The sequence below is a fragment of the Engystomops pustulosus genome, chromosome 6, assembly GCF_040894005.1.
Source record: "Engystomops pustulosus chromosome 6, aEngPut4.maternal, whole genome shotgun sequence".
NCBI lineage: Eukaryota > Metazoa > Chordata > Amphibia > Anura > Leptodactylidae > Engystomops > Engystomops pustulosus.
In genome coordinates this window covers 149,685,472-149,710,975 of record NC_092416.1, presented here as the reverse complement: position 1 = coordinate 149,710,975, position 25,504 = coordinate 149,685,472, and the positions used below count along the sequence as shown (strand labels likewise).

The 25,504-nt window shown below is 43.7% G+C and overlaps 1 protein-coding gene across 2 annotated transcripts; it reads left to right on the top strand.

The window, feature by feature from the left end:
• Window positions 1–2,464: 2,464 nt before the first annotated feature.
• BECN1 (beclin 1) lies at window positions 2,465–25,067 on the top strand. Of its 2 annotated transcripts, XM_072111766.1 has the most exons (12): window positions 2,466–2,634; window positions 3,783–3,907; window positions 4,279–4,343; window positions 4,983–5,041; window positions 6,118–6,208; window positions 6,709–6,845; window positions 8,056–8,250; window positions 12,005–12,151; window positions 13,818–13,967; window positions 14,225–14,285; window positions 14,582–14,724; window positions 24,288–25,067. In XM_072111766.1, the coding sequence occupies exons 2-12, from the start codon at window positions 3,787–3,789 to the stop codon at window positions 24,454–24,456; spliced, it is 1,338 nt and encodes a 445-aa protein (XP_071967867.1). In that variant the 5' UTR covers window positions 2,466–2,634; window positions 3,783–3,786; the 3' UTR covers window positions 24,457–25,067. The 2 variants fall into 2 exon arrangements, with proteins under 2 accessions (XP_071967868.1, XP_071967867.1); XM_072111767.1 differs by lacking the exon at window positions 12,005–12,151 and having other exon boundaries at window positions 2,465–2,634.
• The last annotated feature ends 437 nt before the right edge of the window (window positions 25,068–25,504 follow it).

Genomic DNA, 25,504 nt, shown 5'->3' with positions numbered 1-25,504 from the left:
GGGCCTGCTCCCTAATAGCTGGGTCACAGTATCTGATCCGCAGTAGCTGCGTCACAGTGCCTGCTCCCCAGTAGTTGGGTGACCAAGCCTGCTCCCCAGCTGTAACTGTGTCACAGCACCTGTTCTCTATTAACCGAGTCTCAGTGCCTGGTCACAGTGCTTGTTCCCCTGTAGCTGAGTCTGTAGTGTTTGCTCTCCAGTGACACAGTCACAGCCCCTACATATAGATGCGCTCCCAAGCAACATCATACACAATCCCCAGGTATATACAGCTACTCCATTATAAAAGTAAGCACACCACATTAACCAGAAGCAATCCAGCGAAAATCATTAATAAAGCCCCCTCCATTCAGTACAATATACATAAAACATTTGGCCAGTTTTTAAATCATAAAACTAATACATACCTTCAGTGATGCTTTGCCACCCACTCTCCGAGTCTTCCTCCAGCAGCGTCTTCTGTGGCGTTACGTCCTCATGCGCCGCCTGTGTCCTCCACTGCATACGGAGGCAAGTTGCGTCACTCTGTCCATTAATTGCGTCTGTGTCTTAAAGGCACCGATGCAATCAATTTTTTTTTAAATTCGTGGGAAACCGTGGGCACCCCGATTACGCATGTTTTACATGTCATTATGCCACTCCCCACAGGGCTCTAACACCTGCTGCCTGAGGCGAGATTCTCATCAGGTGCGGCCCTGCACGCCCTATGTTAAAAGTGCAACAGTAAAAAGTTGGTGAATTCTGTCGGGGCACTGCAGGGGGTACCAGACTCATGAAGATCATGCACCAGTTTTGATGAATCTGGCGCACCCTGCACTATACACAGGCAAACTGCACATAGTACAGACTGCACTGTTCTTAGTAAATGTTCCCCGAAGTGTATTAAAGGTTTCGTATCCTTATCTTCTGGTGCTAATAACTTTTTCATACCTTGATATAGAGGTATGGAGCTTTGTAAGACGCCATTTCTGCGAGATACGCTGATGTTTTAATTGCTTACCATTTAACTTTTTATAAAATTTTTTTGATGTTGAATGGCATAAAAGTGCAACATTTTGGCGCTATTGTTGGTGATGAGCTATGGCTCAGCACCCATTTTGTCCTCTTGTCAGCCATTTTGTGTGACTTCTGCAGTTTAAAAGTCAGCACAACATGAGCACCTGATAAAGAATAAGCAAGAACATTGTCTCCATACTATGAGATAAGAATGTATCGCCCCCGCCCGGCTTACGCAGATGCTAAAGAGCTGCACCGCGTATAAAAGAGTGTGACATGAAAGGATGAGTTCTCGAGTCTGTGTCTTGTGATATAGTGCTCATCCCAGTACAGGCAGAACCATAGGTTTGTCCTTAAGTTGAATTTGTATGTAAGTTGAAACTGTAAATTTTATAATTGTAGATCCAGACAAAAAAAATTTTGGTCCAGTTACAATTGGAGTTTCTAAACTTTTTGCTGTAATGGGACCAAGGATTATCAATAAAGATTCATTACAGACACCTTACAGATGATCATTGCAGTCTGGGACTATAGTAAAGCATCCAGAGACTTCACCAGAGGTCACAGGGGTCTGTCTGTAACTAGGGGTCCTCTGTAAGTCGGGCGTCCTTAAGTAGGGAACCGCTTGTACTGGATTAACTGATCAAACACCAATTTGGAATTCAGGGTGATGTGACACACTGCGTTTTGAACCCGTTTTTGGTCAGTTTTTTAAGCAGTCTGTTAAAAAACGCATCCGTTTTTGACAGGTTTTACCAATTATCTTAATTAAAAATGGTAAAAAATGGATGCGTTTTCAAAAAATGCTTTCGTTTTGACTGCTTAAAAAGGACCAAAAAAACGCCATGTGCATGTGTTAACATCACATTTACAATGCGTTTTGTAAATGCAAATGTTAACAGTAATGTAATTAGGCAAATCACTTCTCCTGCATCCAAATCGCAACGTGTGAACGTGCCCGGAGGGTCCAAGTTGTCATCATTCCTGTTACCATTGAAGCCACTGTATGGCCATAGTGCCATAGTGGTCGCGGGATCCCTGGGTAGTATCTACTTAGACCTCCCCTTTATAGTGTTGTTGTATCCGCTATATCCGCTCATCTGCCTATATAGGTGTAGACTATGTATAATGGGGAGATCCTCCAAATCTCATAGATGTAAATAGTAATGTGACAGAGCTTGTACATCACTGCTTTATTCATATGAACACTAGGGGGCACTCCATAGACTCCTATGGATGGGGGAGAGCTGAACATAGTAAAAAAGCCCCTCTAAGCAGTTCATCCTAATGTCATGTGACCCGCGCTGAGAGGAGTATTGTCCCCGGCATCACGTGGTGCAGTTATATGGCAGAGCCTGATGGTCATGTGACACTTCACGGTCATTCTGAAATGTTCAGCACGGCCATCACGCGCGTTCACAAGCACATCAGCCCCCCCCCCGCCTACATATACGAGTTGGTGATTGGTTGGCGTATCACGTGATGCAAAAGTCTCTGCCCTTAGTTGTCAAGAAGTGACGTCACGACCGCCCTTCTTCCGTGTAGCGGCTGTAAGCTGAAAAACATCCTGCAGGGCAGATTACAGGGGGATGGTGTCAGCGCGTGATCTGCCCTGAATCTGTGAGGCCGGGGGTGCAGGTAGGTGGAGGGTAGAGGGGGTTACATAAGTGTAGACTACAATCCTCAGGCCAGGGTAACACAGGAGGTCACTCCCTACTAGTGTAGTACTACAAGTATCAGCATGTCATTGTTGTAATCCTAATAATAATTATTTGGTAGTAGATATTCATGTGTTTCTAAGGCATGCTGCTACATGTAGTACCAAAACTCATTGTAAATAAATTGTGTGTATATATATATATATATATGTATATGTGTGTGTTTGTTATTAAAACCCCACATGTGACACCATGGGGATGACACCTTTTCATCTGTCTGTGTGGGAATAAGTGTTGAAGTCTTTTCTAGCCAGATCCTATGTTGTAATGACACCCTGGGGTTTGCTTGAACATGACATAGAATTTTTACACATCTATCTCTTGTTTTGATGGGAAGCACACAGGTTAAATTGCATTTCTAGGGGCTCATACACACATCTGTGGCTGTCACAGCCCTGTCTGACCTGCAGATTATGCACCCGGTCCTATTACCCTCTTTGTTTGTAGCTCAGGTCGTCTTTTATACAGTTATCGGCGCCTGAGTGGATCCAAGACTGATTACACGTTACAGGTAGCCTAAGGTAGTGGATTTTATTGCATAGATTTGAGAAAGCAGAGGTGATGAATATTCCTGCCGTAAAGTTGACATTGGTGGCAGTTTGGAGAAAAGTTTCTTCATCTGGATTTTGATGTGGATCAGGAGGAGGACCCTTCACACCCTTGAGACTGTACCCCATGGGAACTATTACCAGATTGATTCCATATTTTTTATCCACATACATTGGTGGAATAAGTGCTATCCATGTGAATGAGATCTGCACACATCTTAAACACGTGCAGCGAATATTTACCTGCGGTGTATGTTTGTTTCTGCTGCGGAAAGTAAATGCATTTTGTTGCAGCTAAAAAAAAAAAAAAATCTCAAATCTGCCCATGGAGATCAGGTGGGCATGAGTGGCAGGCTCTCCATTACATCTCTGGGGTTTTAGGAATTGTAGTCCCAGATGAATAGATCTGCACTCCTGCTTGCCACCTCCATTCCATTTACATGGTATATGGGTGCATTTACGGCTCCACGTTGTTGTGATTGTATTCACTCATCTGTTGTACTTTTCTACCTTTATTTAGCAATATGGAGACTTCTAAATCCTCCACCATGCAGGTCAGCTTTGTGTGTCAGCGATGCAGCCAGCCATTGAAACTAGATACCTCCTTCAAGATACTGGACAAAGTGGCCATGCAGGAGCTTACAGGTGAGTGACCCGCTGCTTGAAGTTTTTAGTATATTAAAGGGCATCTACCACCAGGAGCTATGGAACCTGGAGGCCCTCGGGCTCATTTGCATTCAGCCCTTCATCCTGGTGGTTAGATTCCCTTTAAAGGAGATGCCTAGAAAAAAAAAATTACTAAAGGAAAAAGAATACTCACCTGTTCATTCACTCTTTGATACAGCATGTGCCATGGTGTCATGCAGTTACATAGAGGGACAACACTGGATCACAGCGCTATTCGCAGTGGTCATTTATCTCCTTTCCACATGGTTCAGGACATATGGACAAATACTACTTTTATTCGGATCCCTAGAAATCTATTGTAATGCTTATATTGTCATATTACGTTACAGCTCCGCTGGTGTCCACGGCTGCAGTGAAATCAGGGGACATTCAAGAAGAGGATTTAAGTACTGAGGTAAAGCACTGACATTTCATGCAATCCTATAGCAAGAAGATGACTGTTATGAATAGAAGTGTTTAATGTCCTTGATTTGAATTTTTATAACATTGTAAAGAAACTTTATAGAATTTTCTATAAACTTTCAGGTATAAATTAAAGGGGTTATCCGGGTTTAAAAAATTTTTATGGCCGGGCTGGGGAGGGCTAGTTAAACATAATAAACATGGACTTACCTCCTCCGGCGCCGCCGATGTCCCGCGCCATGGTCACTTCGATCCGTGCCCCTGTAAACAAACAGGGGCACGGAAGCCGCGCACAGGGAGCTTCCGGTCCGCGTTGTGGACGGCTCCTCCCATCCGTCCCTATCTCTCAGCGTTGTAAGCGCTGGGAGATGGTGCGCATGGGAGCTTCCGGCCGGCCGGAAGCTCCCTGTGCGCCCTTGTACTGAAACTGGCGCACGGAGAAGACCGGCAGCGGCGCAGGACATCGGCAGCACCGGAGGAGGTAAGTACATGTTTATTATGTTTAAATAGCCCTCCCCAGCCCGGACATAAAAAAAATTTTAAACCCGGATAACCCCTTTAAAGTGACTACTGGACTGCTTTCTTGCTTCCTTCCACTTTAAATCTTTGACTTGATGTGTTTTGTCCTTAGGAAACATTTGTGGAAAACAGACCTGATGGTGTATCTAGAAGATTAATCCCTCCTGCAAGGTACCAGTCACATGCATAATTTTTCATGATATTTTTTTTTTTCTTGTGGACACTAAATATTTGTCTAAATAAATGTCCATTTACATCTTCCACCCTCATCAATCCTGTGAAAAGGTCATAAAAGGGAGTCTTCTGCATTCTGAATCTCCCACAAGTAAAATCCTCATTCTGTAGAACATTTTATTAGCTTTCTAGAGATCCCTATCCTTTTTCTCAGTGATCTGTCCTTTTAGAGAAACTTCTGTTTCTTCTTTTTAATGCCCCTCTGCACCAAGGAACACCATGTGGTGCGCAATAAATGATAATTTCATATCAATGCAATAAGCACATGACCATGTGTGCATTACCGCCCACCAGAATGGGAAAATGATCCCTGAGCACTGCTCGCCCTACCTATGTCCACAGGAAATTTGCACTGCGGTCACTCAGCACTTTCACGGTGTAGTGAGATTTGATGTTGCACAACACAATGAACGTGCACACTAGACGTCAATAGGGGCCATGAATTAGCTACTGTTTTTGCAGCTAGCTCACGGTCCATGCGAAAGAAAAGCTGTGCACCAGCGGACACGACCACGTTACTACCAAGAGGACAATTGTATACAAATAATAATAATTCTTTATTCATATAGTGCACACAGATTACACAGCGCTGCAGAGACCTTACCAAATCAGTCCCTGTCCCCATGGGGCTCACAATCTAATCAACCTACCTGTATGTTTTGGAGCATGGGAGGAAACTAGAGGACCTGGAGGAAACTCGCACAAACACGGAGAGAACATACAAACTCTTTGCAGATGTTGAGCCTGTGACTATTTTTTATTTTTTTTTTTTTTCTAATATGACTGCATGCATTGAGAAGACTAATGTCTTGTGTCCTTACAGTATGTGACTATAATATATTTTATAATAAAAGCCAGAAACACATTGTCACAATGGAGATGTAAAACTTTGCCAGATGTTCTTTAGGGAATCTTTCCTTAGTACAGTCCAATGCAATCCTCTTCTACTACTTGAACGTGAATGCAGTGTAAATCTTATTTTAGTGTTAATGTTCTGCATCTCTTTGCCTTAGAATGATGTCCACAGAGAGTGCAAACAGTTTTACCCTCATAGGAGAAGCATCTGACGGCGGCACAATGGAGAACCTAAGCAGAAGACTCAAGGTACAGTTCCCTATTTAGCTTATTTTTTGTATTGGGGCACATGCAGAGGGTGTGATTCAGGGTTTAGTTCAAATTGTATTAAAAATCTTGAGGACTGGAAGGATATGGCCGAACGTACATTTAAAATTTCAATTAACTTTAGAAGCTAATTCCAAGGTCTTAGCCAGATGTTATATGGTTCCCTTCCAACTAGCCCAACTATTTCCCTTGTCCTCACTTACTTGTTTCAGAGGTATTGGCATGGCAGGTACACTCATAGTTGGTGGGAAGTTGAATAAGGTTTGGCATTTGGATTAGATTACTTACTCTTTAACCTAATGAAGTATCCCCTCCGTTCAAAAATGACACTTTGATATATATGTGTCTAATCTTGTATGTACTTTTGCTTTAAGTTAATAAAACTTTCTGATTTAAAACGTATTTATTTGTATAACACTATACAACCATGAACGTTTTTACACAAACCTGAATTTTTTTTTTTTCTGTGACTTCTGTTTTAGGTGACGGGAGATCTGTTTGACATCATGTCAGGGCAGACGGATGTGGACCACCCTCTTTGTGAGGAGTGCACAGACACACTACTGGACCAGCTAGACACCCAGCTGAACATCACCGAGAATGAGTGCCAGAATTACAAGTATGGGAAATGGACTACTGGGTTGTGTTTGTTTTACAGTGTAATAGGTTTTGCAATGAAATCCGCTGTACTAGTTCTGGATCCCTAAACGCATTATGACACGCATGTATGCCATAATGCATTAAGGATTTATTAAGAGGGCTCACAGGCCATCTTGGATTGGATTGTCATGATCCGCTTCCATGGTAGCATGGAGTCTGTGTCCAATAAAGGGTCTTTGCGTCTCAAACAGTCTATAACAGACCTCCAAGGGTTACAAGTAGACATGATCTTAAAGGCAGGTCTCAGAAGTCCATGACAGCTGCATTGGAAATATGTTTTTTTGGCTTATCTAAGCACTTGTATTACAATATAATTGTGTGTTATAAATTACCTTGCACCCCGACAGAATCCTCTGTGTAGTCCTAGGGTTTGGGCTTTGGCTTGGATGCGTTAGAGAAAACAACATGTGACCTGTCTGTGCTGCAGATTGCTCAGCTCTTGACCCCCACCTTTGTGCTCCTGAACAGCTCCTCCCTCCCCCACGGATGTCAGCTCACCAGGCTGTGAACTCTGAAGAAGCAGGAGGGAGGAGCTGTACAGGAGCACTTTTTTTGTTAAATTTCTTTAAATGTTCTTTAAATTTCTCTAAAAATGGAAAATTGATCAAAACGTCATACAGTTACCAAAATGGTAGCAATGTAAACGCAGTTGCAAGCCGCAAAAAAAAAAAAAATTACTTTTCTATAAATGTCTGTATGTCAAAGTATGAATTATGAAGTTATTAGCATAAGAATAGGTGAAGTGAGGAATTCCTTTTTGGTACAAAAGGTTTAAAATGTAAAAAAAATGTTTTGAAGACCTCTACAATCAGGATGAAAGACTTTAACACCTATGGAGCCCCTCAGACTCATTTGCATAATGGAGCCTGGAGCACCTCATTTGCAAACAGTCCTTCATGCTGGTGGTAGATGTCCTTTAAAGCCTATAGAAACTTGGGATCTCCATGATTGTACCAACACAAGGAATAAAGTAGAGGTGTCATTTGGAGCGCACACTGAAAGCCATAAAAACTGTCCACAAGAAAATGACTCAAATAGAGGAGGCCGGTAAATGTCAAGTTTGAATACATTTTACACATGACTGCAGCGGCTTTGGTGGACCTGGACAACCCAACCCATCTTATGTTTAGGAGCCTTAAATATTTTTATGGATACTTTTTGTGTTCTAGACGTTGCCTTGAAATCCTTGAGAAAATGGATGATGATGATAAAGAGAAACTAGAGGCTAAGCTGAAGGAGCTGGCCGATAATGAAGAAAGACTGATTCAGGAGCTGGAGGAGGTGGAGAGAAACCGGGAGAAGGTGAAGGCTGACGTGAAAGAAGTGAAAAAAGAAGCGGATAGACTAGAGCTGGAGGAGGCGCAGTAAGTAACTGTGACTGCAATATGTTTCGCTATTGTTGTAATACCGTATATACTCGTGTGTATGTATGTGTGTATATATATATCCCCTTATCACCGACACTAGTTTTCAGCTCAATGACCAGACTCGATTTTTCAAATCTGACATGTCTCACGATAATTGGTTATAACTTCGGAACGCTTTAACATATCCTGGTGATTTTGAGAATGTTTTCTCGTGACACATTATACTTCATGTTAGTTATAAAATTTAAGTGATAAGTTTTGCGTTTCGTTCTGAAAAAAAGTGAAAATTTGGCAAAAGTTTGTAAAAATTCTTCATTTTCCAAGTTTGAAATGTTCTGGTTTCCAGACAGGAAGTAAAACTACCCAAAAAGTTTGATAATTAACATTTACAGAATATCTGCTTTATGTTGGGATGATATTTTATGCTTCCGGTCATTTTTCTAGGATGTTATGAGGTGCAGAACTTTAGGTGCGATTTTTCTTATTTTCATGAAAATTGCCATAACTCACATTTTGAGGGACAACTCAGCTTTCAAGTGACTTTGAGAGGCCTAAATAATAGTAAAACCTCATAAATTACCCCACTATAGAAAGTTCACCCCTCAACATATGTAAAACAACTTCTATTAAGTCCATTAACCCTTTAAGTGTTTCACATGGGTTAAAAAATATGGACCTGCGATTTAGAAACTATGGAATTTTTTTGGAAATACATTCATTTAGGCCAAAACTGACATTTTCAGAATAAATTAAATGATGAAACGCACTGCAACGCTTGATGCCCAATTCCTCCCGAGTGTACTGATACCCCATATGTGGTGGTAAACTGCTGTACGGGCGCACGGCCGAGCATAGAATGAATGGAGGCGCCGTCCACAGCAGATTTGTATTGTCACATTGTACGACCTATACATTTTTATTTTTTTTGGTAATGCGATCATATGAGGGCTTATTTTTTATGGGATGAGATACAATGTATAAATAATTTATTTTGGGAGTCTAAAGCTTATTCATGAGATTTTATTAACTATTTCAAGGGGGACACAAACAAAATCATCAATTTTTATTTTGGATTGTGAGCATCCCCCCCCCCCGCTCACCGTAACGTAAAAATAATATTTTATCTTTATTCTCTGGTTCACTACGATTGCGGTGATACCTCATTTATATAGTTTTTCTTATTTTGCTCAATTTTCCTGAGCAAAACCAATATTGGAGAAAATCGCATTGTTTTTACTATTGACAACTTTTCAGGGCCATAACTTCTGTATTTTTCTGTTGTCAGATCTGGTTGAGGGCTTATTTTTTGCGAAAACAGTTGTTCTTTTCAGTCGTATCATATTAGGTACCGTAACTTTTTTTGATCACTTTTTAGAACTTTTTTTGTGATGGTGTTTGATGAAAAATTGTATATTATGGGAAGTTTTTCGAGTTTTTTTTTTACGTAGTTCACCGAGCGGGTTCAATATTGATTTAGATTTATTGTACAGATTAATACGGACGTGGTGATACCAAATATGTACGTGTTTTGTGTTTTATATACTTTATTTGCATTTTATGTGTTACTGGGGAGATTATGGGACTTTTATTTTATTTATTTATTTAATTATATTATAAAAAGATTTAATTTTTTTTTTTTTACTTTTTTACATTTTCTACTTCTTGGCTTGAATAAGCGATCATCCGATCGCTTATTCAAGCCTTTACACTGCAATACACTTGTATTGCAGTGTATAGTGAAAGTAACTGAGCATGCTGCGCATGCTCAGTTACTTACAGCCGGGTCCTGCCAGGAAGGCAGGACCCGGTGAGAAGAGGAGCCGACAGCCCCGGGTCACTCGTCGGAACCCGGGGCAGCGGCAGGAGGGATCGGATCCCCCGGTAAGCACACCGGGGGGGTCCGATCCACGGGGGACACACTTGCATGCCGCGGTCATGCTTGACCGCGGCGTGCAAGGGGTTAAACACCCGGGATTGGAGTTTTTCCGATCCCGGGTGTTAGTGCCGGGTCTGGGCTGTGATATCACAGCCCAACACCGGCACCAGCGAGACCCGGTGTCCCGAAAACTTCTTCTGATGCGCCGCCGTAGAAAGGCGTCGCATCAGAAGAAGTACCCTTAATGACCGCCGTAGAATCCCGATAGGGCGGTCATTAAGGGGATATATATAATGTGTGTGTGTGACCAATACATTTCCCACCCTCGGCTTATACTCGAGTCAATAGGTTTTACCAGGTTTTTGTGGTAAAATTAGGGGTGTCTGCTTATACTCGAGTATATACGGTAACCTGAACGTTTCCTGAGGAAGGTGGTAACGTTGAAGGGTTGTTATATTCCTCATAAGGGGAAATTATTAAAAGCCTAAAATATTAAACCCTTTTGTTTTTCCCTTCCCTCCTAAAATTAACACTTTGGCTACCTGCACTTTGTTTTCTATGTTCGCAATTGTACCGTAGGCCGCAAATCTGCATTATACCTGTGTCATGGTTAATCCGTGTTTTCCAGTTAGCCAGCCCATTAATTCCAACAACCAACCACAAAAACTGCCAGAAAACTTGGTGCAAACGTGTGCAGTCTGTGTCCCTGTCCATTTATTCCCCCCCCCCCCCCCCCCCACTGACTTCTATGAGACGGTCTGAGCCACAAACATGGAAAGGACATGAGGAGTTCTCCCCTCATGGGCTATAGCCTCAGATCTGGGGCTAAGGAATCTTCAGCAATGAACAAGAGCTGATAGCTGCGAGGCAGCCTCAAAAAAACAACTGTGTGCAGGGCGGCTTACTCCTAGATCAATGTTATCTGTTACTCACTGAAATATAAAATAAGAGCTTAAAGTTGAAGTATATGAAGAGTGTTGAGAGAGGAAAGTGGAGGAGCAGAAAGAGCTATAATTAAAGGAAATTTACCATTTGAACGTATGCATTCGTGAACCAAACATACCTTGAGAATACTACAGCAACACAGATGCAGAAACATATATTGTTTAATCCCTGAAAAGAGTGATTTTGCTCAAAAAACTATTATAAAATTCAGGACTTTGGGAAAGCTGGGTACCGCACATAATAGAGCTGCCTGAACTGTTCAGACAGGTGTAATCAACCTGAGCTTGATGACTGGTACACAGCAGCTGAAGGATGGTGCAGTGATTTATTACTTCTGCCTGTCAGGGACAACACAGTGATGGCGTATTCTCAGCTTATGCTGGGTAGGACAAGGCTGGAGCAGTGCATAATTGGGGTAAGAGGAGAGCACAGAGGCAGCGACAGAGCCTCATTATCATAATTTTATAATTGTTTTTCAAATGTTTGCATAAAAGCAAATGGTAAATTTCCTTTTAAGGGCCTATTTGGACAAACTTGGTTGGTCCATGAAGCCTGGACCATGCAGTGACTGGATTTCAGACTAATCCTGAGGATGTTTTGCAGGGAAGTAGGAACTTCTTGTACTGTATAGCACTATGACGCTCTCATCGTCCTTGGCACTGGTTGGACTGTGAAATCTAGTAACTGCATGGTCTGTGATTCAAACCAATGGCGGCCGCCTGCTTTAGGGTAAAGTTGCTGAAGTTATTGTGTAAGTTTTATTTACATCAGTAATGTCCAACATCTCCAACCCAAAAGCCTGTGGAGGGAAAATCTACTAAAAATGCAGAATACAAATAGGCAAAAAAAATGGTATTGCTGTGTGCGTGGGCACACACAGAGCTTGTCTTCATCAAACGTTTGGAAATGCTTTTATTATCTTACACAAAGATATCAAAAGGAGTACAGCGAGTTCAAGCGTCAGCAATTGGAACTGGATGATGAGCTGAAGAGTGTAGACAACCAGATGAGATACGCTCAGCTCCAGCTGGACAAACTGAAGAAGACCAATGTCTTCAATGCCACCTTCCATATCTGGTGAGTCTGTCTACCTAGAAACCTCTTGTACTGTATTAAAGAGTTGGTTCAGGACGTTAGGAGCCCAGATCTGTATAAAACATTCAGTTTTTAACATGCTTCGTTTGGAAGTTCAGGAAAGTTTACAATATATGACAATTACATGGTCTTCGGCTACATACACACAAAGGTAGAATTTGTCTTCTCACTTAAGAAATATACATATTTGTATACTTGCACATGCAAGTTATAATCACACATTCATAGACGCATATATCCATCACATATGTTATATACATGTTATGCTGTACAATGTGCAGCATAATATCTACATAATGGTGTCTCAGGTTGGATGCTGGGGCCCCCTGATGCTGCGGGCCCCATAACGGCTGCTACCACTGTTGTTGCCCATATGAGCCGGCTGCCTGAGCCACAAAACTCAGATCAGGTCCTATTCCTGCCTGTGTCTTCATAGTTTAACCGGCTCGTGACCGCCCGCCGTGTATTCATGGCGGCGGTCGCGTCGCGCTGCATGGAGAGGGCTCACGGGCTGAGCCCTCTCCATAGCCGGTAAGTCTTTGCTGCATATTGCTAGCACCGATCGCGGGTGTTTTCACAGCGTGGGCTGCTGGCAAAGCTGCCGGCAGCCTCAAACAGATAGCGGCGCATGGGCGCCGCCATCTTACCTGGGATCGCCGCTCCCCGTGACGTCATCCACGGTATCCATGGTAGCCTCGGGTCTTCGTTTTAACCCCTGATAGCACATTGTAATGAATGAGGAAGAAAATCCCCATATACTGCCATACTGTAGTATAGTATAGTATAAATAAAAATAAAAAAAAGTTTAAAAAAGAAAAATGATAATAAAAAAACCTAAAATTTCAAATCACCCCCCTTTCCCTAGAACTGACATAAATATAAATAAACAGTAAAAATCATAAACACATCAGGTATCGACGCGTCCGAAAATGCCCGATCTATCAAAATATGATAACGGTTTTTCAATGCGTTTAACCCCGTAACGGAAAATAGCGCCCAAAGTCGAAAATGGCACTTTTTTTGCCATTTTGAAAAATCTAAAAAAATCTATAAAAAGTGATCAAAAGGTCGTACAGTCCTAAAAATGATATCATTGAAAATATTATCAAATTTCGCAAAAAATGACACCACCCACAGCTCCGTACACCAAAGTATAAAAAAAGTTATTAGCGCCAGAAGTTGGCAAAATCAAAAAAATTATTTTTGTACAGGAGGTTTTAATTTTTGTAAATGTATGAAAACATTACAAAACCTATACAAATTTGGTATCCCCTTAATCATACCGACCCAAAGAATAAAGTAGACATGTCATTTGGGGCGCTCAGTGAAAGACGTAATATCCAAGCCCACAAGAAAATGGCGCAAATGCGTTTTTTCACCATTTTCATTGCATTTGGAATTTTTTTCCCGCTTCCGAGTACATGGCATGGAATATTTAATACCATCATTATGAAGTGCAATTTGTTACGCAGAAAACAAGCCGTCACAGAGCTCTTTACGTGTAAAAATAAAAAAGTTATAGATTTTTGAAGGTGGGGAGTGAAAAATGGACATGAAAAAACAGGAAAGGGCCCGGTCCTTAACCGGTAAACAAAAAAATAGTCCTTGGTGCTTCTTGATTTCCTATAACATGTCATTCTTATCATAGGCACAGTGGACAATTTGGCACCATCAACAACTTCCGTCTTGGCCGACTACCCAGTGTTCCTGTTGAGTGGAATGAAATAAATGCTGCTTGGGGTCAGACAGTCTTGCTGCTCCATGCCCTGGCTAACAAGATGGGCCTGGAGTTCCAGAGGTGAGTGCAGTACAGATTCCTACATTTTCTGTATTGTAACCCAGTCTTCTCCTATGCATCATGCAACGAAGTTATGAATTTGCATGTACTGTAGTAGTTATGTTCCAAGCTGTCCACTTGTGGAAAACTAGTCCTTTTTAAGAGCAGAGGGTATAGGACTGGTTATAACAAACAGGATTTAATAATTGACCAGTGTTTACATGTATACGATATGCTTTATTGTATGTGATTCAATAATTTAATCTGGTTCCTTGTAGATACCGTTTGGTGCCATTTGGGAATCATTCTTACTTGGAGTCACTCACAGACAAGTCTAAAGTAAGTATAAAATGATGAATATGTATATCATCAGGATTTTGTCCAACTCCTTGCAGATCAGCATAATGTATTTCAGCCAAAGGCATGTGAAGGGAAATTTTACTATAAATCAATATATGTTACATTTCTCGGGATGATGCATGTTCTTATCAAATCATTACTAGGCTGGGGTCACAATATAGTTTTTTCAGGTTTTCTGCTTCATTATTGGATTAATGAAGAATTGGAAGTGAAAGGCAATGTTCAAAGATCAAAAGATAAATGGGGTCAAACTGCTTTTTAATTTTTCTTTCTAGGAGCTTCCCCTCTACTGTTCAGGAGGTTTACGCTTCTTCTGGGATAACAAGTTTGACCATGCCATGGTGGCGTTCCTAGACTGCGTGCAACAGTTTAAGGAAGAAGTGGAGAAAGGAGACACTGGATTCTGTCTGCCCTATAGGTTGGTGACTCAACTGGTTTTCTGAAACTGTTAAATTATTCAATTTCTGGGACCCCCACTTATTAGGGGTACAAACTCTCCATTCAAACTTTATGGTCCTGCCATGAGGACAAGCACTGTACTCTGCGATCTGTCAGTCTTGGACAGTGAGTGAAGCCGATCACTGTTTTTACAAGCCTTGGGTGTCCTAGCCATGTGACCTACCACAATCTATCATCAAAGTAGGTGGGGTAACTTGCTTTTGCCAAAATACCCCTTTATGTACATAGAAACCCATACAAATGGGTTCTACAAAAGAAACTTTTAAAATTGTGCTAATGAGCCTGAAGGGTTCTGAAAACACTCCCTGCAGGTTCATTAGCATAATGTTAAGGGTTTATTTAAGAAGGAAGGAGGCCATGGATAACAAATCTAAAATAACCACAGTACCTGGTATCTATGAGTAAGTGTCCCTGGTTTATCATGCTTTATTTCCATGGTAGATTTCCTACAAGTATGTCTAAAGGGACAAATTATATAGATCAAAATCTATTTCTAATAGGCAAATATCTATTTCGCTAAAATTATTTCTCATTATAAAGGATTTTAACCCCTTAAGGACGCAGCCATTTTACAGCTTAAGGCTCAGTCCCATTTTTTAGATTCTGACCTGTGTCTCTTTATATGGTTATAACTAGAGATGAGCGAACATACTCGTCCGAGCTTGATGCTCGATCGAGCATTAGCGTACTCGTAACTGCTCGTTGCTCGGACGAGTATTTCGCCCGCTCGAGAAAATGGCAGCTCCCGCCGTTTTGCTTTTTGGCGGCCAGAAACAGAGCCAATCACAAGCCAGGAGACTCTGCACTCCACCCAGCATGACGTGGTACCCTTACACGTAGATAGCAGTGGTTGGCTGGCCAGATCAGGTGACCCTGGGATAGACTAGCCGCTGCCCGCGCTGCTCGGATCATTCTCTGTCTGGATGCCGCTAGGGAGAGAGCTGCTGCTGCTCAGGGAAAGCGTTAGGCTGTTCTATTAGCTTACTGTTAGGCAGGAGTGATTCTTCAAGAACCCAACAGCCCTTCTTAGGGCTACAATAACGTTATAATTTTTTTTTTTTTTTATTTGCAGCTAGTACCATATTGTGAGGAATTAGCAGGGGGACTTGCTACCGTTGTGTTTAGCTCTTAGTGACACACATATCCACCTCAAACACCAAAGTGGGAAAATTTATTAGGGGTTTGAGTAGAATTAGGCACAGTCTGCCAGTTTCTTTTTATTTTACGTTTATTTTTTTCATAACTCAGCGTCATCTCATCTGGCATAGTAGTGTGCTGTAATACTTGGCTAGAAAATAGCCATAGGAGAATACAAACGTCTTAATTACGCCTACAGTAGCGTTATATATATTTGATTTCTGGTTGATCTGCTGGTGGCTGTACTTGCTGCAGTGCATCTACTATCAAATTGGGAGCAATTTGGAGTCAGACTTGCGACCACTGTGTTTTAGTGACGCACATATCCATCGCAAAGACCGAAGTGGGAAAATTTATTAGGGCCCGGGGTTGTATTTCAACTAGGCACAGTCTGCCATTTCCTTTTTTATTTTACGTTTATTTTTTTCATAACTCAGCGTCATCTCATCTGGCATAGTAGTGTGCTGTAATACTTGGCTAGAAAATAGCCATAGCAATAGGATAGCATCGTTTGGTTTTAAAAACTAAAAAACACAAAAAAAAAAAAAAAAAAAAAAAAAAAGTTAAAAAAAAAATACAAGTTATAACTCTCATTTTCAAAATGTTTAACCCGAGGGCTAGGGGTAGAGGACGAGGGCGGGGACGTGGGCGTCCAACTACTGCAGGGGTCAGAGGCCGTGGTCCTGGGCGGGGTGAGACACCACCTGCTTATGAGGGAGCAGGGGAACGCCGCAGAGCTACACTCCCTAGGTTCATGTCTGAAGTTACTGGGACTCGTGGTAGAGCACTGTTGAGGCCAGAACAGTGCGAACAGGTGATGTCGTGGATTGCCGACAATGCTTCGAGCAATTTGTCCACCAGTCAGTCTTCCACGCAGTCCACCCATGTCACCGAAATCGGCACTCCTCCAGCTCCTGCACCTCAGCCTCCTCCCCCCCAGTCTGCCCCCTCCCAGCAAAATTTGCCATTTGAACCGGCATACTCTGAGGAACTGTTTTCTGGACCCTTCCCACAGTCACAAACCACTTGTCCGGTTGCTGATGAGCAATTTTCTGATGCCCAGGTTTTCCACCAGTCGCAGTCTGTGGGTGATGATGACCTTGTTGACGTAGTGGAAGAAGTGTGTAAAGAGGTGTCCGACGATGAGGAGACACGGTTGTCAGACAGTGGGGAAGTTGTTGTCAGGGCAGGAAGTCCGAGGGGGGAGCAGACTGAGGGATCGGAGGATGATGAGGTGACAGACCCAAGCTGGGTTGAGAGGCCGGGTGAACACAGTGCTTCTGAGACGGAGGAGAGTCCTCGACCAGAACAGGTTGGAAGAGGCAGTGGTGGGGCCAGACGGAGAGGCAGGGCCAGAGCTGGTGCATCAGCGCCAAATGTGTCAACTAGTGAAGCTCCCGTGGCGAGGGCTCCTGCGGCGAGGGCTAGATTTTCAGAAGTCTGGAGGTTCTTTAAGGAAACACCGGATGACCGACGGACTGTGGTGTGCCACATTTGCCAAACCAGGATCAGCAGGGGTTCCACCACTACTAGCTTAACTACCACCAGTATGCGCAGGCATATGAATGCTAAACACCCCACTCAGTGGCAACAAGCGCGTTCACCTCCGGCCGTGCACACCACTGCTCCTTCCCCTGTGTCAGCTGATAGTCAGCCCCCTGCCCAGGACCCTGCCACAAAAACCCCATCGTCACCTCCACGATCCTCCACAGCATCCACCAGCGTTCAGCTCTCCATACCCCAGACGCTGGAGCGGAAACGCAAATATAGTGCAACCCACCCGCACGCCCAAGCCCTTAATGTGCACATTTCCAGATTGCTAAGCCTGGAGATGCTGCCCTATAGGCTAGTAGAGACCGAGGCCTTTCGCAGCCTCATGGCGGCGGCCGCCCCTCGGTATTCGGTCCCCAGCCGCCACTACTTTTCCCGATGTGCCGTCCCAGCCCTGCACCAGCACGTGTCAGACAACATAATCCGTGCCCTGACCAACGCCGTTTCTGACAAGGTCCACCTGACCACGGACACGTGGACGAGTGCTGCCGGGCAGGGCCACTATATATCTCTGACGGCACATTGGGTTAACTTGGTGGAGGCTGGGACCGAGTGTGACCCTGCGGCTGGTCATATACTGCCGACGCCGAGGATTGCGGGGCCTACCTCGGTCCAGGTGTTTGAGGCCTACTATGCCTCCTCCTCCTCCCACCCCTCCTCCACCTCCTCCTCCGAACGACCATCCGTGGGCATGGCGCCATCAGTCGGTAGCTCTAGGCACAGCAGCAGTGCCGTCGCTAAGCGACAGCAGGCGGTGCTCAAACTGCTGAGCCTAGGCGATAAAAGGCACACCGCCCAAGAACTATTACAGGGCATCACGGCGCAGACTGATCTGTGGCTGGCACCGCTGAACCTGAAGCCAGGCATGGTTGTGTGTGACAACGGCCGTAACCTGGTGGCGGCTCTGCAACTCGGCAGACTGACACATGTGCCATGCCTGGCCCATGTGTTAAATCTGATAGTTCAGCGTTTCCTCAAGACATACCCCAATCTGTCTGATTTGCTCACGAAGGTGCGCCGCATCTGTGCGCATTTCAGGAAGTCCAGCACAGATGCTGCCACTCTCAGGGCAGCGCAGCGCCGCCTCCAACTGCCCGCTCACCGACTGTTGTGCGACGTGCCCACGAGGTGGAATTCAACACTGACCATGTTATCCAGAGTTTACCAGCAGCGCCGAGCGATTGTAGACTGCCAGATGTCAACTTCCACCAGAACTGGTAGTCAGGTCAGTCAGCTTCCTCAAGTCTACAATGAGGAGTGGACGTGGATGTCTGATATCTGTCAGGTGCTGAGTAACTTTGAGGAGTCAACACAGATGGTCAGTGGCGATGCCGCCATCATCAGCCTCACCATCCCGCTGCTTGGCCTGTTGAAAAACTCTCTGGTCAGCATGAAGTCGGAAGCTTTGCGCTCCTCACAAGAGACAGGGGAAGAAGATTCCCTTGTTGATAGCCAAAGCACCCTTAGGTCTGTTTCTCAGCGCATATCGGAGGAGGTGGAGGTGGAGGAGGATGAGGAGGAAGAGGAGGAGAATGTTGGCGAGACACAAGAGGGGACCATTGTTGAGTCCTACACTGTTGAGCGTGTATGGGCAGAAGAAGAGGAGTTGGAGGAGTTGGAGGAGGAGGAAATGGACAGTCAGGCCAGTGAGGGGAGTGAATTCTTACGCGTTGGTACTCTGGCGCATATGGCAGATTTCATGCTAGGCTGCCTATCCCGTGACCCTCGCGTTCAAAGAATTTATTCCAGCACCGATTACTGGGTATTCACTCTCCTGGACCCACGGTACAAGCAAAATCTTTCCACTCTCATCCCTGGAGAGGAAAGGAGTGTGAGAATGCATGAATACCAGCAGGCCCTGGTGCACAAGCTGAAACAGTATTTCCCTTCTGACAGCGCTAGCGGCAGAGTGCGTAGTTCTGCGGGACAAGTAGCGAGGGAGAGTAGGCGAGCAGGCAGCTTGTCCAGCACTGGCAAGGGTACGCTTTACAAGGCTTTTGCCAGCTTTATGTCACCCCAGCAAGACACTGTCACCTGTCCCCAGTCTCGGCAGAGTAGGGCTGATCTTTACAGAAAGATGGTGAGGGAGTACGTAGCTGACCATACCATCGTCCTAAATGATCACACAGCTCCCTACAACTACTGGGTTTCAAAGCTGGACATGTGGCACGAACTGGCGCTCTACGCCTTGGAGGTTCTTGCCTGCCCTGCCGCTAGCGTCTTGTCAGAGCGGGTTTTCAGTGCAGCTGGTGGCATCATCACCGATAAGCGTACACGCCTGTCGACTGACAGCGCTGACAGGCTGACGCTTATCAAGATGAATAAAGCATGGATTTCTCCTAATTTCAAATCTCCAGCAGGTGAAGGAAGCTCAACCTGAATAATTTATCCACTCCTCCTCCTCCTCCTCCTCATTTTCCTCCTTCTCCTCCTCTTTCTACAGTAAAGCAGAGGAAACTGGCTGTTTTTTGACAGGGCCCACTGGCTCTAGGTATAGTACTTTATGCATTTAATTTTTCTGGAGGGCCACCGACACGGTCCTCTGTTTTAAACAATTTTTGGGAGTGCCACATACAGGCACTCAATCTATTCAATTTTTCTGGAGGGCCACCTTTCCGGTCCTCTGTTTTAAACAATTTTTTGGGACTGCCACATACAGGCACTCAATCTATTCCATTTTTCTGGAGGGCCACCTACCTGCTCCTCTGGTTTAAAAACTTTTTTGGACTGCCACATACAGGCACTCAATCTATTCCATTTTTCTGGAGAGCCACCTACCTGCTCCTCTGGTTTGAAAAATTTTTTGGACTGCCACATACAGGCACTCAATCTATTCCATTTTTCTGGAGGGCCACCTACCTGCTCCTCTGGTTTGAAAAATTTTTTGGACTGCCACATACAGGCACTATCCAAATTGAATTGTCTCCATAGCAGCCTCCACACGTTGTCTCCATTGCTACCTCCAAAAGTCGTCCATATAGCTGCCTCCATACATCGTCCCTTTATCAAACGAGGTTTGTCAGGCCGAAATTTGGGTTGTTTTCATGGATTCCACATCAAAGTTGTTAACTTTGTCGCCACCCTGCTGTGTTATCCACAAAATACACTGGCAAACTTTTACCATTTACGGATATTATTTCAGCGCTTCTTGCGCATCTGTTTACATTCCCCTCACCCGCCATATCCTAAACTTATAAGAACGCTACTACACTTGATCTTATACAAAAGGTTCTTAGAAGTGCTGTTTGGGGAGTAGCCTAGAGACAGGGGCTTGGATTGGCGAAAGCTCGCCTAGCAGCGGAGCGCCAGCTCCATGCGCATCATGCGCTTCTTGCGCATCTGTTTACATTCCCCTCACCCGCCATATTCCAAACTTATAAGAACGCTACTACACTTAACTTGGTGCAGGCTGGGACCGAGTCTGACCCTGGGGCTGGTCATATACTGCCGACGCAGAGGATTGCGGTGCCTACCTCGGTCCAGGTCTCAAAGGCCTACTATACCTCCAAATCCTCCCACTCCACCTCCTCCTCCTCCGAATTACCATCCGTGGGCATGGCGCCATCAGTCGGTAGCTCTAGGCACAGCAGCAGTGCCGTTGCTAAGCGACAGCAGGCGGTGCTCAAACTGCTGAGCCTAGGTGATAAAAGGCACACCGCCCAAGAGCTATTGCAGGGCATTCCACATCAAACTTGTTAACTTTGTCGCCACCCTGCTGTGTAAGCCACAAAATATACTGGAAAACTTTTTTCATTTACGGATATTATTTCAGCGCTTCTTGCGCAGATGTTTACATTCCCCTCACCCGCCATATCCCAAACTTATAAGAACGCTACTACACTTGATCTTATCCGAAAGGTTCTTAGAAGTGCTGTTTGGGGAGTAGCCTAGAGACGGGGGCTTGGATTGGCGAAAGCTCGCCTGGCAGCGGAGCGCCAGCTCCATGCCAAGAACCAACTAACATAGTTTTAACTGCAGTACCTTTAATCTACTACTAGTTCACTGCCTCCATACATCGTCCCCTTATCAAACGAGCTGTGTCAGGCAGAATTTTGGATTGTTTTCATGGCTTCCATGTTAACTTTGTCGCCACCCTGCTGTGTAATCCACAAAATATACTGGCAAACTTTTATCATGTACCAATATTATTTGAGCGCTTCTTGCTCACCTTCTTTGGTTCCTCTCTGCTACCCATTGGTTTGAAGCCTGAGTCCATTTAGGGTATGTCGCCATGCCACTCTCTAGCCTTCCGCTGCTGCCGCTGCCTCTGCATGCCGTCCCCTATAGTGTCAGGGTCAATTATTGGATGTTTTAGATGCTATCTAGCTTCATTCTGTCACTCTGTCATGGCCATGCTGTTGCCCATAATTTTGGCATAATGGTGCGATTAGGCAGCCTCAGAGGCATCCATGCATGCTGCCCCTGCTGTTTCCTGTCCATTTCCGTGGTGTTTCCATCCTTTTCTGAGGTTCCCAGGTGTTTGGCCAAGCTTCCCTGTGCAGAGCCTTGGTCCCCTTGAAAAATGCTCGAGTCTCCCATTGACTTCAATGGGGCTCGTTACTCGAAACGAGCACTCGAGCATCGGGAAAAGTTTGTCTCGAATAACGAGTACCCGAGCATTTTAGTGCTCGCTCATCTCTAGTTATAACTTTTGAACACTGTTACTTATCAAAGCGATTCTGAAATTGTTTGTTTGTTTTTTCCTCACATGTTGTACTTCATTTTAGTGGTAAATTTTGGCTGATAAGTTTTGCGTTTATTTACAAAAAAAAAGAAAAAAATGATGAATTTTTAGAAAAATTTGCCATTTTCGAAATTGAAAATCACCGCATTTTCAGGCAGATCGATTTACCACCTAAATAACTTGCAGAATAACATTTCCCATTTGTCTACTTTACATTTTCATAATTTTTGAAATGTTTGGATAATTTATTTTGACGTCACGCGGCCTACAAATCGAATAGCGATTTTTCCATATTTTCAGAATTGACTATTTTGGGGATAAATACTGTTTGAAATTAAATTTTACATATTTAGCATCAAAAACACCCTATATAATCTACCCATTTTCTAATCTGCCCCCCTCAAACTATCAGAAACAGCATTTACAAAGATTGTTAACCCCTTGAGATCTTCATAGTAATTGAATCAAAATGGCGGTGAAATTTAGAATGGTCAAATTTTGTCAGTTATACGTTCATTTAGCCCTAAAATTTACACATTTCCAAAAGATAAAAAGAGAAAACCCACCATACAATTTGTTCTACAATTTCTCCTGAGTGCAGCGACCCCCCACACGTGGCCGTTACTTGTGTTATGGGGGCACAGCGAGGCGCAGAAGGGAAGGAGCACCCTGCAGCTGCCAGGATTTTAGTTTTCTCGTTGCCCCCTTTTGAAGGCTATAAAATTTTCGCTTTTCCGTTATTTGGGCCATGTGATGGCATTTTTTTTTTTTGCGCGATGAGATGCTTTTTCCAGTGTTACCATTTTGGGGTTGGTATCACCTACTGTTGAAAATTTAGGAACTTTTTTTGAGGTCACGAGTAGAAAAGCATCAATTCTATACTGGATTTTTTACTTTTTTTTTTTTTTTTTCCGTGTTCACCGTATAGCCTAATAATCCTGTTATCTTTATTCTATGGGTTGATACGATTACGGGGATACCAGACATGAATATTTTTTTCTTATGTTTTACTAAATTTGCCAAATAAAACCCTAATGTGGGGAAAAAGCTATCATTTTTGCATCGCCGTCTTCCAAGTGGCATAACATTGTTACATTTTTGGCTACAGAGCTGGTTGATGGCTTGTTTTTTGTGGGACATGTTGTTCTTTGCAACAGTATCATTCTGGAGTACATATGTTTTGTTGATCACTTTTTATTGCATTTAAAGGCACTGCCTTCAGGCTTCTCTGGGGTCCCGATCGGACCCAAGAGGTGCCATAGCAGCGATTGCCCCCCCCCCCCCCCCCAAAACGGTGCGGGGGGGCAGATCTTGGGGTAAAGACCCCCGGAAGGCATGTTAAATGCCGCGGTCACGCTGACCGCGGCATTTAATGGGTTAAACGCCCGCGATCGGAGCCCGGGTGTTAGCCGGGGATGTCAGCGGTAGATTATTGTTGAAATCCCGCGGCTAACGATGCCAGTTCGGCTGCTGTGCAGCGATGAACCGGCATCGTCTCTGCGCAGTAGCTGTACTGCACGGAGCGCTATCCGCGGGACTCAGCACAGTACAGCTACGGCGCAGAGCGCTAAGGGGTTAATCCATTGGGGGGGGGGTGTTTGTCGTTGTAGCTCTTTTGTACATCAGATCTATTGAAGTGGTTCAGACAACTTGATAAATGTGGCACATAAGGTGTTAATTCCTGCATTACATTTGCCCCTTTTTAGTTGGGGCTAGTCCACATCTCTGTTAGGTCTTCAGTTATTGTGAGCCAAAACCAAGAGTGGTCAAACACACAGAGCAGGTAGGTGCAAGTCTTATTATAACTTACCTCGGTGTAGATGCCTCATCTGGTTTGGCTCATAGTAACTAATGCAAATAACTGAAGACTGAACAGAGATGTGACATGGCCCTAAAAGAAATGTTGAAATTTGTCATAGCTATGTTTTGTTTTTTATTACAAATTTTGGGGCAAATTCAGCCCTTCAGTGTTGTAACTTTGAAAAGTCTCGTTAATCTGGAGTAAGATTACTGACGGTGCAGTGGGTTGGCGCTAGTTAAAATTATTGCATCTGCTGATGTGCGCCATATTTGCGAGACATTTTAAAAACTGAAAACTGACGTAACTGCATTGTCCATTGGATGATCTATTGCTTTCTTTTATTCTTTAGGATGGATGTTGAGAAGGGCAAAATTGAAGACACGGGGGGCAATGGTGGCTCATACTCTATCAAGACACAGTTTAATTCTGAGGAACAGTGGACCAAGGCCCTAAAATTTATGCTCACCAATCTGAAGTGGGGGCTGGCATGGGTCTCTTCTCAGTTCTATAATAAGTGAGATCATGGGAGTGACGTACAGCTAACATTTCACTGATATCCGGCATCATTGACTAAGGAAGGCTGCTCTTGTAATGCCGCTATGTATAACCCTTTCAATGCCTGAGGCTGGCTCCTTCGGCTCTAGAAGATGCAAAGCAGCTTTTATTCCCCATAGATGTCAAAGCAATGATAACTTGACGTGGTGGTTCTCCTTTGTCAAGAGCTTTCAAGTATTCTTGCACCACGGGAATGGCGGAGGCTTGTCAAAAAAAAATAAAATAAAATATATTCAATGCCTTTCAAGACCTCTAGGAAATCTATAGAAATGAAGGGTATATTTGTATTGCTACTTTTAGCCGCATCAAGAAACTTGTATAGGAACTTTTTATTTAATTTTCCGTCAGATTAGGTCACAATTCCTCTCCCGGACTGCAGGGGATGGAGGAGATCCACACAATGTCCTGTATATTTGTACCCCGAGCAATAGGATAATGGACTTATAAATGACTGTAGTTCCTTGAAAAAAAAAATATATAACAAATTGCAAAAAAAATATTTTAAATGTACATTTCCAGCATCTGTGGAAATAAAACACTGAAATAAAGACTATTTTGAAATCCTCACAATAAATTTTGTTATTGGTGATTTTATTAGACTTGAAGTTGATATTCCATTCAGAATTGGCCTTGCGTTAGGATGAATATTCCCTATGAGGACCTGGTCTTGGATGAAGACATATTTGCGGTGGTCCTCTGGTGGCCACATCACACTTTGGAGCAATTTCTTGCTGTTGTCATCTCTATAAGAAGAGCCTACTGCTTTCTTGTAGGGCATTGGATGCACCATTTCTGGGTACAATAATGTAGGGGCAAGGGCTTCATCTGATTGTAGTATGTTGAAAACCACTGGTTTTGGCAGCTTCTGTTGATATAATATGGGTTGTTATACCAAAAAAGAACTTGGCCAATATAAAGATTTATTCATGAAATATTTTATGACGCCCAGAGAATAAAAACGCAAAAAAATGAAGTAGATTGTACGCATCCTCCCCAGGGAGAAACCAATAT